Raw genomic sequence first — 16,773 nt, 5'->3', positions numbered from 1 at the left:
TTCAAGAGTCTATTTCCAATCCTAACAAAACCTAGGCTGATTGCCACAACTCCTTCTAATCTAACTTTTCCTGGAATTGCCAAAGAAGTCACTCATTCTTTGGACAAATATTCATTGTGTTAAGCACCAAGGATGTACCATATATTGTATTCAGTTCAGTTCAATTCAGTTCAGTTGCTCAGTCGTGTCCGACTCTCTGCGACCCCATGAATTGCAGCACGCGAAGCAGAAGATATTAAGAAGAGGTGGCAAGAATCACAGAAGAACTGTACAAAAAAGATCTTCACAACCAAGATAATCACGATTGTGTGATCACTCACCTAGAGCCAGACATCCTGGAATGTGAAGTCAAGTGGGCCTTAGAAAGCATCACTACGAACAAAGCTAGTGGAGGTGATGGAATTCCAGTTGAGCTATTTCAAATCCTAAAAGATGATGCTGTGAAAGTGCTGCACTCAATATGCCAGCAAATTTGGAAAACTCAGCAGTGGCCACAGGACTGGGAAAGGTCAGTTTTCATTCCAATCCCAAAGAAAGGCAATGCCAAGGAATGCTCAAACTACTGCACAGTTGCACTCATCTCACACACTAGTAAAGTAATGCTCAAAATTCTCCAAGCCAGGCTTCAGCAATATGTGAACCATGAACTTCCAGATGTTCAAGCTGGTTTTAGAAAAGGCAGAGGAACCAGAGATCTATTGTATTAGTCACTAGGTTTATAGTAATGAACAAAACATATGTATCACCAGACTCATGGAACATATAGTATAAAGAAGAAGGTCTCTCTCTATATATAATACATATATAAGTATGCATGTGTGCATGCTAAGTTGCTTCAGTTGTGTTCAATTCTTTGCGACCCTGTGGACCATAACCCATCAGGCTTCTTCGTCCATGGGATTCTCCAGACAAGAATACTGGATCAGGTTGCATGCCAACCCAGGAATCAAACCTATGTAAACCCATATGTCTTATGTCTCCTGCGTTGGGAGGTGGGTTCTTTACCACTAATGCCACCTGGGTTAGTCCATAGGTAATAGATAAGTATAGACAAGTAATAGACAAGCCAACTGATGCCTGTTGAGCATGGTATGAAACTAGGTCAGGAAGTAGGCAGGGGAGTTATACGATCTGTCACTACTGCTAATACCACTAATAGCTAACATTAAGTGAGTGCTTATTAAGTATATTAAGTATACTTTTCTTATTTGGACCTTACAATGACCTTTTGAGGTGTCATGATCCCCTTTCTACTGATTTAGAAATTTTGGCACAGTCAGGTTAAATAAATTTCTCAAGGAAGCACAGATAGTAAAAGGTGCGGCTGAGAGTTTAACCCAGCCCCTGATATTCATCAGGGTGTAATTTTTTTTTTTTTTTTTGGAGAGATCACTCTGTGGGAGGAAAGTGGATTAGAACAGATAAATGGAAATGGGAAGACGAGTCAGGAGGCTCTCACAGACATCCAGGATGCTAGGCCTAATTCGGTAACAGATCATTGAAATGAAGGGGAATTTGTTGGTTTATATAACCAAACTAGGGCATGGGCTGCAATGTGAATGATTGTCAGTCAGTCAGTCAGTCAGTTCAGTCTCTCAGTCGTGTCCGACTCTGCGACCCCATGAATCGCAGCATGCCAGGCCTCCCTGTCCATCACCAACTCCCAGAGTTTACTCAAACTCATGTCCATCAAGTCGGTGATGCCATCCAGCCATCTCATCCTCTGTTGTCCCCTTCTCCTCCTGCCCCCAATCCCTCCCAGCATCAGAGTCTTTTCCAATGAGTCAACTCTTCACATGAGGTGGCCAAAGTATTGGAGTTTCAGCTTTAGCATCAGTCCTTCCAATGAACACCCAGGACTTATCTCCTTCAGAATGGACTGGTTGGATCTCCTTGCAGTCCATGGGACTCTCAAGAGTCTTCTCCAACACCACAGTTCAAAAGCATCAATTCTTCGGTGCTCAGCTTTCTTCACAGTCCAACTCTCACATCCATACATGACCACTGGAAAAACCATAGCCTTGACTAGACGGACCTTTGTTGGCAAAGTAATGTCTCTGCTTTTGAATATGCTGTCTGGGTTGGCCATAACTTTCCTTCCAAGAAGTAAGCATCTTTTGATTTCATGGCTGCAACCACCATCTGCAGTGATTTTGGAGCCCAAAAAAAAAAAGTCTGACACTGTTTCCATTATTTCCCCATCTATTTCCCATGAAGTGATGGGACCAGATGCCATGATCTTAGTTTTCTGAATGTTGAGCTTTAAGGCAACTTTTTCACTCTCCTCTTTCACTTTCATCAAGAGGCTTTTTAGTTCCTCTTCACTTTCTGCCATAAGGGTGGTGTCATCTGCATGTCTGAGGTTATTGATATTTCTCCCGGCAATCTTGATTCCAGCTTGTGCTTCTTCCAGCCCAGCGTTTCTCATGATGTACTCTGCATAGAAGTTAAATAAGCAGGGTGACAATATACAGCCTTGATGTACTCCTTTTCCTATTTGGAACCAGTCTGTTGTTCCATGCCCAGTTCTAACTGTTGCTTCCTGACCTGCATATAGGTTTCTCAAGAGGCAAGTCAGGTGGTCTGGTATTCCCATCTCTTTCAGAATTTTCCACAGTTTATTGTGATCCACACAGTCAAAGGCTTTGGTATAGTCAATAAAACAGAAATAGATGTTTTTCTGGAACTCTCTTGCTTTTTCAATGATCCAGCGAATGTTGGCAATTTGATCTCTGGTTCCTCTGCCTTTTCTAAAACCAGCTTGAACATCTGGAAGTTCACGGTTCACGTATTGCTAAAGCCTGGCTTGGAGAATTTTGAGCATTACTTTACTAGCATGTGAGATGAATGCAATTGTGCAGTAGTTTGAGCATTCTTTGGCGTTGCCTTTCTTTGGAGAATTTTGAGCATTACTTTACTAGCATGTGAGATGAGTGCAATTGTGCGGTAGTTTGAGCATTCTTTGGCATTGCCTTTCTTTGGGATTGGAATGAAAACTGACCTTTTCCAGTCCTGTGGCCACTGCTGAGTTTTCCAAATTTGCTGGCATATTGAGTGCAGCACTTTAACAGCATCACCTTTCAGAATTTGGAATAGCTCAACTGGAATCCCATGAATGATTGTAGCGGAAACTAAAACCAATAACGGGGGATGCCTCCCTGACTCTTATTTTTCCTCTGTTTTCTCAGGTCCAGATCCTTTGACATGATAGCAAATGGCTACAAATGTTCCCTACCCTCAAATTTCACACCGTACCTCAGGGCACAGGAGATAGTCACTTGGGCTGAAATGGTGTCAGCAGAAATGGCAAGAGTGTGCAGCTTCAGAATATATTTTTGGAGAAATTGCCCTGGTGATCCAAGAGGCTAAGACTCTGAACTCACCACCTAGATCCTACAGGCCACAACTAAGAGTTTGCGTGACATACCTGAAGATCCCACGTGCCACAATGAAGATCGAGGATCCTGTGTGCCACAACTAAGACCCGTTGGAGCCAAATGAATAAATAAAAGGAAATATAAATATATATATATTTGGAGATTCAGTTAGAGGGGAAGATACTATCGATTCCTGGGTTCATTCATATTCTTCATGGAATTCTCCAAGCAAGAATACTGGAGTGGGTAGCCATTTCCCTTCTCCAGATCTTCCCAACTCAGGGATCAATGCAGGTCTCCTGCATTGCAGGCAGGTTCTTTACCGTCTGAGCCGGCAGGGTAGCCCAACACTTTAGTGGAGGAGACTTAACAATTTACAAGTAGCCAAACCAAAGAATATGAAATTATAGCTTACTTTAGGTGTTAAAAGAGAAACAAAAGTGTAAGGACAAAGAATAATGGGAAAAACCCACTTATGTGTTGACTTTTTTTTTTTTTGGCTGTGCCACGCAGCTTATGACATCTTAGTTTCCCAACCAGGGATCAAACCTGGGGCCTCTGCAGTTAGAGCATGGAGTCCTAACCACTGAACCACCAAGGAATTCCCTGTGGTCACTTTTAACCTGAGGCCTGGAGCCAGTTGTAGGGAAAGTAGAAGAGGGTTCCAGCCATGCAGCTGAATCCCTAACATTTCTAACATATCCGCTTTAACAAAGAAGAGCAATAGTTTTAGGAACCTCTTTCCTTCCTCCCTAATTTCCAAGGGTGGAACTGAATCACTAGGTCAATCAAAATAAATTCATCACTCTTAGCCTTGATTAGCTGAGGAATCCCTCCCTAAAACCTGCATGGTATTCATCTGGTGACAGTTATTGGTTCAGGAGTTAGCATGTTACCTAAATAGGTCTGATCAGAGTGAAGTGATCTGCTAGGTTTAGCAGAACCCTCTGGGGTTCCCAAAGATGGAAGCCTTTCTGTTCCCCATTTCTTGTAGGCAAGACTCCAGCCTCCATGTTTGGAACACTTGATAACTGAGGGAGGAGAAGCCAAGAAACCACGAGATTGAGGGGCTTCCCTGGTGGCTCAGTGTTAAAAGAACCCACATGCCGATGCAGGAGACACAGGTTCAATCCCTGATCCAGGAAGATCCCACATGCCTCGGAGCAACTAGTTCACCGCAACTATTAAGCCTGTGCTCCAGAGCCTGGGAGTTGCAGCTATTGAGTCCACTGCTGAAACTAGCCCCTAGAGCTGCCTCACTAGAGAAAAGCCCACCCAGTAATGAAGACCCAGCACAGTCAACAATAAATAAGATGTTTTTAAAAAGATTAGGAGATCAACCACCTGAGAGGATATTAAAGGCGTGCAACCCCTGCTCACACCCTAATCTTGTCAGACCCCAACTTCTCTGGGGTGGAGACAGTTTTTCAAGAGAGAAGCCCAGTGCATCAATAAGGCTATCCTTTTCTGCTTCATCCAAAACTCTGTGTCCTGTTAAAGGGACTTATATAGTCAAGAAATACAAGAGAAGAAAAAAAAGATCTACAAAATCAACCCCAAAACTCTGTCTCCAAGATTTGTTTTTGTTGTTGTTGCTGTTTTTTAAGTTGCTCAGTCGTGTGTGACTCTTTTGCAACCCCTTGTAGCCTGCCAGGCTCCTCTGCCCATAGGATTTCCCAGGCAAGATTACTGGAGTGGGTTGCCATTTCTTTCTCCAAAGGATCTTCCTGACCTAGCATCTCCTGCATTGCAGAGGAATTTTTTTACCGCTGAACCATGAGGGAAACCCTGTCTCAGGGATCTGATTTGCCACCAGTGTACAGAGAGGCCTAGTTTTTGGTAACAAGACCAAAGGGAGGGACTTTTTTTCCACTGTGGAGCTCTTTCTCATTGACTTGAATAAGGATTCATTCACATAGGCCTTAACTGCTTTTGGCTTCTTTGACTTTGAAGCCCAATCCTTAAGTTGAAGCAAAGTGAGTGGCAGAAGGAAATTGGGTCCTTGATGATGCTCTTGGGCCACTGAATAAATCAACTGTAACATTTGTTCTCTCTCTGAGCTTCCTGCTATGAAAACCACCGTATTTGTTTTTTGAGTAAAGTGTCTTGAGTCGGATTTCTGTTACTTCCTCCAAATACTTTTTAAGCAATATACAAACAATAGAAATAGCATATGCCAAGGCCCTGAGATGGGGAAAAGCTTGAATAACTAAATTAATTGGAGGGATCACATAATGAAATGATCCAGTAAATTTATTGTAAAGTGCAACCAGTCCTCTCCATGCATACTAAACTTCTAGTTAGATTTTAGTGCATTGGAGAGATGAGGATCAGCAAGCACTGAAGAAAAAACACTCAACATAAAAATAGGTCAAAGCAAAACAGAAACAGAAAGTAAGCTCTCAGAGGATTAAAAACAATTACAGGAACAAAAAAAAAGGGGTGGGGGGAGGGGACTATAATTAGTATCCTTAGAAGTGAAGAGGATATTGAACAAAAACAGGGGAGCTAGGGGAAAAAAAAAAAAAACATGAAGAGAATAAACAGCTCTTGGAAATTAAAAATATGAAGAAGAGTTGGAAGATAAAAGTTGAGGAAATAGTCCAGAAAATTAGGCAAAAAAGCAGTCTGGTGAAGTTTAAGGATCCCTTCTAAAAAAAGGTTTAAAATACACCAATGGGGGACTTCCATGCTGGTCCAGTGGTTAAGAATCCACCTGCCAATGGTGGAGACATGGGTTCGATACCTGCTCAAGAAGATTCCACATGCTGTGGAGCAACTAAAGCCGTGCTCCTCAACTACTGAGCACCCTAGAGCCTGTGATCTGCAACAGGAAAAGCCATCCCAACCAGAAGCCCACACACAACTAAAGAGAAGCCCCCACTCTTCACAACTAGAGGAAGCCCAAGGGCAGCAATGAAAATACAGCACAGCCAAAAATAAAATAAATATTTTTAAAAATACACCCAAGGTACCGGCACATCCATATTCATAGCAGCATTATTCACAATAGCCAAACAATAAGAAGCAACCCAGATGTCTATTGACAGATTAATGGTCATAGAAAATGTAGGATATACATACAATGGAATCGTATTCAGCCTTAAAAAGGAAGGAAATCCTGACAGATGCTACAACATGGATGAGCCTCGAAGACAGTATGCAAAGTGAAATAAGCCAGTCACAAAAAGACAAATACTATATGACTGCACTTATGAGGTATCTAGAGTAGTCACATTCAGTGAAACAGGAAGGAGAAGGGACTTTCTGTTGGTGGGAACTGGGAGGAGGGGGAAATGAAGAGTTCTCGTTTAACAAGTACAGAGTTTCAGTTTTACAAGGTGAAAAGAGTTCTGAAGATTGGTTGCACAGCAATGTGCAAGCTCTGTACAACTAACACGGTGTGTGCGCTCAGTTGCTAAGTCATGTCCAACTCTTTGCAACCTCATGGACTGTATACCTTGCCAGGCTCCTCTGTCCATAGGATACTCCAGTCAAAAATACTGGAGTGGGTTGCCATTTCCTCCTCCAGGGGATCTTCCTGACCCAGGGATCAAACCTGTGTCTCCAGGGTCTCCTGTATTGACATGTGGTTTCTTTACCACTGAGCCACTTAGGAACCCCTACTACTAACACTACTGTACTATTAACACTACTGAGCTGTACATTTAAAAATGGGGAAGATGGTAAATTTTATTATGTGTATTTTGCCACAATTAAAAAATGAAGACTACATGGGATCATAAATGTTATAATTGATTATATTCATATATAGTTATCAAAATATTAACATGCTTCTGGTATAGTAACTGCATTTTTATCAATGCATAATATAAAAGATCGAGGCAATAAGAATTGTAATGGTAATAACAATTGTAATTATAAAGTGGTGATGAGCGCAAATGGGGTTTAGATATCACTCCAACAAATGTGATATGAAATAAAAATACTTCTCACTTCTCTTTGTGAGAACATCATTACTGCCAGTACAAGTGGTTTGAGCCTACATTCATAACTGAAAGAAATGTTACATTTTATTAGGGTTGCTGCTGCTGCTAAGTCACTTCAGTCGTGTCCGACTCTGTGTGACCCCAGAGACAGCAGCCCATCAGGCTCTCCCATCCCTAGGATTCTCCAGGCAAGAACACTGGAGTGGGTTTCCATTTCCTTCTCCAATGCATGAAAGTGAAAAGTGAAAGTGAAGTCGCTCAGAGCGACCCCATGGACTGCAGCCTACCAGGCTCCCCTTTTCCTGGGATTTTCCAGGCAGGAGTACTGGAGTGGGGTGCCATTGCCTTAGTGAAAATAAAGGGTGTAATTGTCCCCTTTCCAAGTTCACAGAATTCCTAAGTTTTGTGGTCTGCAGACACAGTTTTAGAACCTCTGCTCCGTGACCCTGGGTAAGCGTCTCTAAACTTCAGTTTTCTTTTCAGTCCTTAGTATTGAGCACATTCCTAACTCACTCACCCTTCTAGGCAATTATTTCATGCCCTTTTTATCCCTCAACTCCTATTGCTTCATCCTCATACTCTCAGTTGCTTCCTGCTTCACAGAGAAGACGGAAGCAATCAGAAGAGCACTCCCCTAGACTTTCTCCACACCCACCAGTCTTTTTTGTTTATAATTTTATTTATTATTTTAATATTTGCCTGCACTGGGTCTTTGTTGCTTTGCACAGGCTTTCTCTAATTGCAGTGAGTGGGGGCTACTCTTCGTGGTGGTGCTTGGGCCTCTCATTACAGTGGCTTCTCTTGTTGCAAGAGCACAGGCTCTAGGAACTTGAGCTTCAGTAGTTGTAGCACACAGGCTAAGCAGTTGCCCCATGGGACATGAAATCTTCCCAGACCAGGGACTGAACTCACGTTCCCTGCATTGGCAGGCAGATTTTTATCCACTGTGCCACCAGGGAAATCCAGACCTCTGCCAATCTTTTGCACCTGCACTTACCTTCTCTGTCTATGCGGCCCTCTCCTATAGATGACCCATCCATGCTCCTTTGGAAAGCCAGTCCTGAATAGATCCCACCACCTCTATTCTACTCAAGAACCCCACTTCAGCAACCCTCTTCTCTTTCCTACATCTTCAAAGTTTGGGGATTATTCCCCAAATAATTCCCACCAGCCTAAAAATATGCACTTTCTCCCACCATAAACCTTTCTCTTGATCCTATTTCCCCTAACAATTGACTCCCTATTTCTTTGCTCTATATTTAGCAAAGCTTAAGTTCCTTATATCCTCTGTAAATGCCTTATCTACCATTCTCTTTAAACCTGCTCCAATCAGGCTTTCACCTTACCACTTCACCAGAACTGCTCTTATGAAGGTTACCAATGAATCCACATTGTTAAACCCAGTGATCAGTTCTTTTTTTCTTCTGTAATGGTTGAAATATAATTCACATATCATACAGTTAACCCATTTGAAGTGTACGTGCAATTTTATGGGTTTTAGTATAATCCACAGATGTGTGCACCCACCACTACTGTCAGTTTTAAAATATTTTCATCACAATGGTCATTTCTTAATCTTCATTTTACTTGGCCTGTCTGTAGCATTCTAAAAACTTTATTTCTTATTTATTTGGCCACACCAGGTCTTAGTTGTAGCACTTGGGATCTTTAGTTATGGCATGTAGAATCTAGTTCCCTGGCCAGGGATCAACCTGGGGCCCTTTGCACTGGGAATTCGGAGTCTTAGCCGCTGGACCACCAGGGAAGTCCCTATCTATGGAATTTGACACAGTTCTCTTTTCTTTGAATCATGGTTTTCCCTTGGCTTTCAGAACATCACACTCTCTTTTCCCTCCTTTCTCCCTGCCTTTCTATCACCTTTACTTTTCTTCCCCCTGACTTATTTCTAGAGATTGGAGTACCCTAGGGTGTTGTCCTTTAGTCTCATCTCTGTCTTCTTGGATGAGTAATCCTGTCCTATGGTTTTAAATATTAGGTTGGTGAAAACGTAATTGTGGTTTTCAATTGTGAATTTTAAATCGTTGTAACTAGGCTCCAAACACATCTTTATTAATCAAAATAGGAACCATTACAATCAACACATTTTTGCCAATGAAAAATAAGTTGGTTTATCCCTGTAGCATAAAGATATGTGCTTCAGGATTTGAGGAACTTTAGGAAAGCATTTTCTGCCTCCTTGCTGGTTGTGGAAGCATTTTCCCTGCAAAAAAGTTGTGGTAGTTGGTTGGCAAGAGGTCAGTTGAATATGGCGGATGAGGCAAAACTTTGAACCCCAATTTGTTCAGCTTTGGAAGCGTGTGAGCCATGTGGTCCGGCATTGGTGTGGAGGAGAACTGGGCCCTTTCTGTTGACCAATGCCAGCTGCAGTGTGTGGCAGTTTTTGGTGCATCTCATTGATTTGCTGAACATACTTTACAGATGTAACAGTTTTGCTGGGATTCAGAAAGCTCTAGTGGATCAGACTGGCAGCAGACCACTAAACAATGATCATGACCTTTTTTTGGTGCCAGTTTGGCTTTGGGAAGTGCTTTGGAGCTTCTTCTAGGTCCGACCACTGAGTTGGCCATTGCCAGTTGTTGTTTGTCGTATACAATCCACTTTTCGTTGCACATCACAATCCGATCAAGAAATGGTTCGTTGTTGTTGAATAGAATAAGAGAAGATGACACTTCAAAATGATGATTTTTTAATTTTCTGTCAGCTCATGAGGCACACACTTTTTCAACTTTCCAGTTTGTTTCAAATGCCAAATGACTGTAGAATGGTCGACAGTGAGTTCTTGAGCAACTTCTCGTGTAGTTGTAAGAGGATCAGCTTCAGTGAGTCTCTCAGTTGGTGGTTCCAATGTCAAATGGTGAAGCTCAACAATGCAAAACTGCAATCACTTTTACACCAACCTAACCACCTCATGCGAAGAGTTGACTCATTGGAAAAAACTTCGATGCTGGGAGGGATTGGGGGCAAGAGAAGAAGGGGACGACAGAGGATGAGATGGCTGGATAGCATCACTGACTCGATGGACGCGAGTCTGAGTGAACTCCGGGAGTTGGTGATGGACAGGGAGGCCTGGCGTTCTGCGATTCATGGGGTCGCAAAGAGTCGGACACGACTGAGCGACTGAACTGAACTGAACTGAATAGCACTTATCTGTTTAATGCTACCAAGTTTACATTTCTAGCCCAGTCATTCCTCACCATCTCCAAACTTATCTATACAACTTCATGCTCCACACCCCCATGTGGATTGTAACAAACTCAAAGTGTTCAGAACTAACCCTATTCCACCAGCTATGTTTCCTACCTCAGTTGATGACAATTTCATCCTTCTAGTTGTTCTAGCCAAAAATCCCAGTTATTCTTGATGCCATTTCTCTATCACATGCATCACATTCAGTCCATCAGGGAATCCTGTCGACTCTACCCTCAGTATGTCCAGAACCCTATCCCTTCTCCCACTCTGGTCCTGGTGCAATTTGCCACCATCTCTAGCTTGGATTACTGCAATAGTCTCCTAACAGGTCATACTGCTTTTGTCCTTGTCCCCTACAGTCTATTCTTAACAGCAGCCACAGTGAGCCTTTAAAAATAGAAGTGACTTCATGTGATTCCTCTGCTCAAAACCCTACTTTGACTCCTCATTTCACCAAAGTCCTTACAGTGGCCCACAAGGACCTACCCCTGCTTCTTACCTTCCTGACTTCATCTCTCACTACTGTCTTCCTCAGTTACCTTGTTCCTGTTACACTGGCCTCGGCTGTTCCTCACAGTATCCACACATACTCCTGACTTACAGAGTTTGCACAGGCTAGTTAGTTCCTGTGCCTAGAAAACAGTTCCTCCAACTGTGTAGCTTGGCCAGTCCCCTCACTTCCTTTAAGACATTGCTCCCACTAGAAAAAAAGGTGCCTGTGTGGGGGGTGAATTCCTTAGTGATCCAGTGGTTAGGACTCAGTGGTTTCACTGCTGAGGGCCTGGGTTCAAAACCTGGTTGCGGAACTAAGATTCTGCAAGCCACGCAGCATGGCCATTAAAAAAAAAAAAAGACATTGCTCAAATTTCCTTTTCTCCAGAAGGCCTTCTTGAATCATCTTACTTAATATACAGTCAGCCCTCTCCACCCTCCTCTTCTTCCTCCTCCATTTCTAAACCTTCTACCTTTTACCTTGCTCTCTCTCTTTCTCTTCTTTCTTTTTTTTTCCACTATAGATATTGCCTTTTAACATATACTATATTTTTGTTTTGTTTTTAACTTAAAAATTAAAAAAAATTTTTTCTTTATCTTTTTTTCTAATATTCACCTTATTTCTTATGTTTATTTCTTTGATGCATATCTAGTGTCTCCTTCCCTTCTAGGATATAAGCTCTCTCAAAACAAGAATCTGTTCATTGATGTATCCCAAGGATCTAGTACAGCATCAGGGACAGAGTAAGTGCTCAGTAAATATTTGTTGAATGAATAAACGAAAAATGTGGATAATGATACTCACTCTAAAAAGTTACTGTAGGGATTAAGTAACATACAGAGATCCTGACACACTGTTAGATCCCCACCTCCCTTCTCTCTTCCTCAAATGTCTTCCCTAGTTGCCTCTTACAGCATTGCTTCTTCTCTCCTCTTTGGACATTTTAACCATTATAATCACTCCTTTGAGTTTAAATCTAGGAAAATCCAACGAAAGGCCACAGATATCATCTTTAGAATCAAAAGGACCCTGGGAAACCAGCTCTATCCACTGCCACAACTGTTTATCAAATTAGGAAATTGTTACCCAGAGAAGCAGACAGCCTGAGGAGAGGGCTAGGTCAATGTTTTGTTGTTGGAAGTTAGATTTAAAAATCAACTTTAGGGAGTTCCCTGGTAGTCACCACTCTGAGCTTTCACTTAAAAAAAAGAAAAAGAAAGAAACTTTATTGAGGTATATTTACTGACATTAAAAGATACATTTTAAGTGTACAATTTGATGAGTTTTCACAAATGTAAGGGCATTAAGGTCATCAGGGATTTAGCAGAGGTATCCTGGCCAGGAAAGAGAACACCACCAGGGCTTTTGGGAAACAGGGCCAACTGGAAACATAAAGGGCCGACAGGAGATTATTGGTCCTGAGGTTTCACTGAAGCAGGATCTGCACCTCTGGGATGTCTGGCAACTTCGCGGCACCTCTTGGTCCTCCCGAGGGAGTGAGCCAGCTCTCTTTCACACCAGTCTCCACCAATCTCCAATGTACAGGCCACGAGGCGAGACCTGGGACTGAGTTCTGTCTCTTGCCTGTCCTGCGACTCCCCTGCCATCAACCACTGCCCGCATCTCTGCGGATCGATGGGGAGCGCTCCAGCTTGAGAAGTCAAGCTTCTCTCCTGCCGCCACACCGACCTGGCCCGATTTCCTCTTCATTCTTAGAAGCCGGTTTCGGATCAGCAGCAGTACCGCGGCTGGGAAAAGCCAAAGGGCTATGCCAGGTGCTGGCCTCGGGAATCGCCCCTCGGGTCTGCCCTCCTCTGGTTCCTTGGGGCTCTTGGCGTGATGAGCTGGCCCCGCCCAGCAACCAGTAGCTATCTCTCGCCCTTCTGCACCTAAAACCCTCTAGGGGGTTGCAGGTTCAGCTTCACTTAGAGACCGCAGCTCTTGAGTTCAGGTTAGGCAGAAAAACTCAGGCAGGAATGCGGACTCGGGTGAGGCGTCTGAAGCTGGCCGCAGACTTTCTCTCCGGAACTGGGAGAGCCTCTTCCGAAAGCCCTAAGAGCTGCCCGCCCATCCAAGAAAAAACCTCTGGGGTTGGTGCTGCTAACATCTGGGGGAGAGCGAGGTGCCGCCCCCGGCGACTGGGAAATCCCTGGGGTGGCGCCGGCTGTGGGTGGGGCCGGAGGTGGGGTCCCGGCGGAGGGCGGGGCCTACCTGGGCGCCAGGGTGTGCCAGCCTAGCCCTGCACAGCCGAGGTGGTAGTGGCCCGGGTCGGTGGCTCGCGCTCTACCTGCCCCTGAACCTCGCAGCTATGGAGGGACCCCAGGAGCTTCTGAGTGGGAAGCTCCAGCTCTGCTTCACCCCGGCTGCCCGGACCAGCCTCCTACTGCTCAGGCTCAACGACGCAGCGCTGCGAGCGCTGCAAGAGTGTCATCAGCAACAGGTACGGCTGGCCTGGGCCCCATCCTCTCTATCCCCTGCCTGTCCGGAGGTCGGGTCTCAGCCGGCGACCCCGGCGAAGGAACCTGGGGATGGAGAGCAGCATCCTCGGGCTCTGGCCTCCCCAACTCTCCAAGTGAAGCCCGCTAGGCAAGTCCCCCCACCCCGGGCTCCCGACGCCGGATCCTGGGGACGCCGTTTCTGCTGCTCTTGGCTCAAGTCTGTGCTCTGCCCGCAGGTTCGGCCAGTGATTGCTTTCCAAGGCAACCGAGGGGTAAGCGCGGGTCTGGGGTGTGTGGAGGTGAAGTGCAGGGAGAACAGACATGGGCTTCACGAAGGGATCGTCAGGGCGGGAGGCTGAGAGCAGTCACGGTCTGATGAAGTTTCGAGAACTGAACCCAAAATGGGAGAAATCGGGGCTGCTGGGGTTGGTCCCAAGAGGCTGCAGTTGAAGAGACTGCGGCGACTTAACCTCCTGAGGGACTCAGGCCCAGCTGCACCTCGTGTGCTAACGAGCCCCATGGGACCCATCTTCAGTCTTCGGCTGGCTCAGGGAGGAACAGCACTGGTTCGGGAGGAGGAACTGACTTTCATGGGGTTTACTGTCTCCTTTCACCCACAGTACCTGAGGCTCCCAGGTCCCCACTGGTCCTGCCTCTTTTCCTTCATAGTGTCTCAGTGTGGCCAGGAGGGCCCTGGTGGTCCAGGCTTGGACCTTGTGTGCCAGCGCCTAGGCAGGTAAGGAAAATGGGTAGCAGGCAAGAATTTGTGGTAGGTCAGGGAAGGGGATGTCCACAGTTCCTTAAAAGTTCTCCACCCTCCTGTTTTATGTGTTGGTTTTTTTTAACCACCTTTTCCCAGGTCTGGTCCTAACCGCCTCCACTGCCTGGGTCCACTCAGGGGGCGCCTCACGATTTGGGCAGCTATGGATTCTATCCCAGCTCCATCTGCAGTTCAGAGACACAACCGGACTGAAGATGCCAGGGATCGTAAGAGCTGGCAGAATGTGGGAGACTATCCTGAAGGAAACACAATTTCACAGTCACAGATGGCACTAGAAGAGGTGAGGCCAGAAAGTGCAGGGAGTTAGGATAAAGTGGGGCAAAGCCTGAAGCCATGTGCCCCTGCCACTTTCCCTGCCAGGTGTCAGACCCACTGGCAAGCAGCCAAGGACAGTCACTCCCAGGATCCTCAAGGGAACACGTGGCACAGTGGGAAGTGAGGTACTTGGGGCAGGGTGGAACTAACCCAGGACGCTCCGGAATTCTCTAATCGCCACTCTAACTGCTGTGATAAGAGATGGAGCCCTACTTTCTACCCTGGGCTTGATCTCTCCTATTCCCTCTCCTAGGAACCAGACCCTTCTTCCAAACAGAGATCCTGATCAGGCACTGCCTCCCTCTGCTAGCCAGAAACATGTGGACAAGGTAAGTTGTAATAGCAAGGGTTTTTCTAAGAGTTGTGTCCAAAGAGGCTAACATTTTAAAACTGAGAGCTTATCATTTTCATGGTCCCAGAGCTCATTATATGGAAGTAAGTTTTGAGAGAAGGGCAGAATAGGAGGCTTCTGGATTACTGTTTATGTTCCCAACAGAAACGTTCAGCGCCTGCAGCTACAGTAGAATTAAAACAAAAGAGGCTCAGAACTCTAGCTCCAAGTCCCCTACAAGGACTGCCCAGTCAGGACTTACAGGAGGAAGATTGGGAGCAAGAAGATAAAGATGAAGACATGGGTCCCAGGCTGGAACACAGTCCCTCAGTTCAAGCAGGTGAGTTAAAGAGAGGGTGAAAACTGCCATAGTGGGGAGGGAAAAAAAAAAAGCGTTATCATCACCTTCATGTCTTGTTTCCTTTCTAGATTCTGAATCCCCAAGCCCTGAAGAAGTACCAGATTACCTCCTGTGAGTCCCTTGCCATTTCCAATTTTATCAAGCCTTGTGCATTCCTGGGAGCTGGAAGCTTTGGGGGGTCAATGATACTGATAGTGACAACACGCTGCTCCTGGCAGGCAATACAGGGCCATCCACAGTGCAGAACAGCAACATGCCTATGAGCAGGACTTCGAGACAGATTATGCCGAATACCGCATCCTGCATGCTCGTGTTGGGGCTGCAAGCCAAAGGTTCATAGAGCTGGCAGCTGAGATGAACAATGTTCAGCGAGGAACTCCAGAACACAAGGTAAGGACTGGATGAACCCAGGCTGGCTTTCAAGTTCTGCTGGCCATAAACTCCCTGCTAATTGCCCATAAGTGTGTTTGTTCAATGACAAAATGTGAGAAGCAAGTCTGTTTTGAGAGAAAAATTAGTCTGCCTAATTTGGTATAATGAGAAGTTACTTTAGTCCCTAATAGAGCTGGAGATTTTTTTCTCAAGGTTAAACTTGGTGCTAACATTTTCTGTTTCAGGTGCTGGAAGAAAAGATAGTCCAGGAATATAAAAAGTTCAGGAAGGTAAGACTGGGCCTGGGAATGGTAGCAAGAATGCAGAATTGACTTTTTTTTTGACATGGGCACTTTTTCTCTGCAGCGGTACCCAGGTTACAGGGAAGAGAAGCGCCGCTGTGAGTACTTGCATCAGAAACTGTCCCACATCAAAGGTCTCATCTTGGAGTTTGAGGAAAAGAACAGGGGCAGCTGAAGCTGACACATGGCTCTTTACCCTAGTGTGATATGAAAGAAAAAAGCAGCTATTAACTAAGAGGACAGTTGTCTGCTCTTCGTCTTGCTGAGTCCATAATGGCAAGTAGGAGAGCTGCTCTAGGTTCTTGAGGTTTGGTTCTCATTATTACCATATTTAAATTTTTAGGGCATGGGCACAGTGCCAAGACTCCACAGCTGTGCCAGGAGTTATCCCATAACTGAAAACTAGGCAAAGTAGCAGAGGCTTGGCTTCTCCACCTTTAGTTCAGCCAAGTCATTTTCAAATCCTGAGAAATGACACCATTTCCAAGACAAGATATCTTGAGAACATTAGAATTTACCTGGTAGCTTCCCTGAAAAAACCTTTGGTAACAAAACTAAAGGAACTTGTAATACAACAGGACATAATGGGAAAGGGCTTGGGTGTTACCCATGTACTAGAAGTGAATTCTTTTACAAACATGGCTAAAAAAATTAAAACTGATTGCTTCTATGTCAAAGTTTTATGTTTTCCTTAAATCCTCCAAGGTCACTACCTCACCCTCGCTTGTGTATATGAACCACTTCTGGGGCTAAAAAATTAGATCCTTAGATCCCACCCCAGGTCTTTTTTAAAAAATATATTTTTTATTATTTTATTTGGCTGTGCCAACTCTTGGTTGTGAC

General features: G+C 44.8%; 1 protein-coding gene across 1 annotated transcript; it reads left to right on the top strand.

Moving 5' to 3' along the window:
* Positions 1–13,338: 13,338 nt before the first annotated feature.
* On the top strand, positions 13,339–16,105 carry ELL3 (elongation factor for RNA polymerase II 3). The gene is made up of 11 exons (XM_068991528.1): positions 13,339–13,470; positions 13,705–13,740; positions 14,089–14,204; positions 14,328–14,529; positions 14,610–14,689; positions 14,818–14,893; positions 15,061–15,235; positions 15,325–15,367; positions 15,475–15,646; positions 15,874–15,918; positions 15,995–16,105. The coding sequence occupies exons 1-11, from the start codon at positions 13,339–13,341 to the stop codon at positions 16,103–16,105; spliced, it is 1,188 nt and encodes a 395-aa protein (XP_068847629.1).
* The last annotated feature ends 668 nt before the right edge of the window (positions 16,106–16,773 follow it).

This window comes from Capricornis sumatraensis, chromosome 19 (genome assembly GCF_032405125.1).
Source record: "Capricornis sumatraensis isolate serow.1 chromosome 19, serow.2, whole genome shotgun sequence".
NCBI classification, from domain to species: domain Eukaryota; kingdom Metazoa; phylum Chordata; class Mammalia; order Artiodactyla; family Bovidae; genus Capricornis; species Capricornis sumatraensis.
Note: the sequence above shows the minus strand (reverse complement) of the source record. Positions and strands in the feature narration are given on the sequence as shown.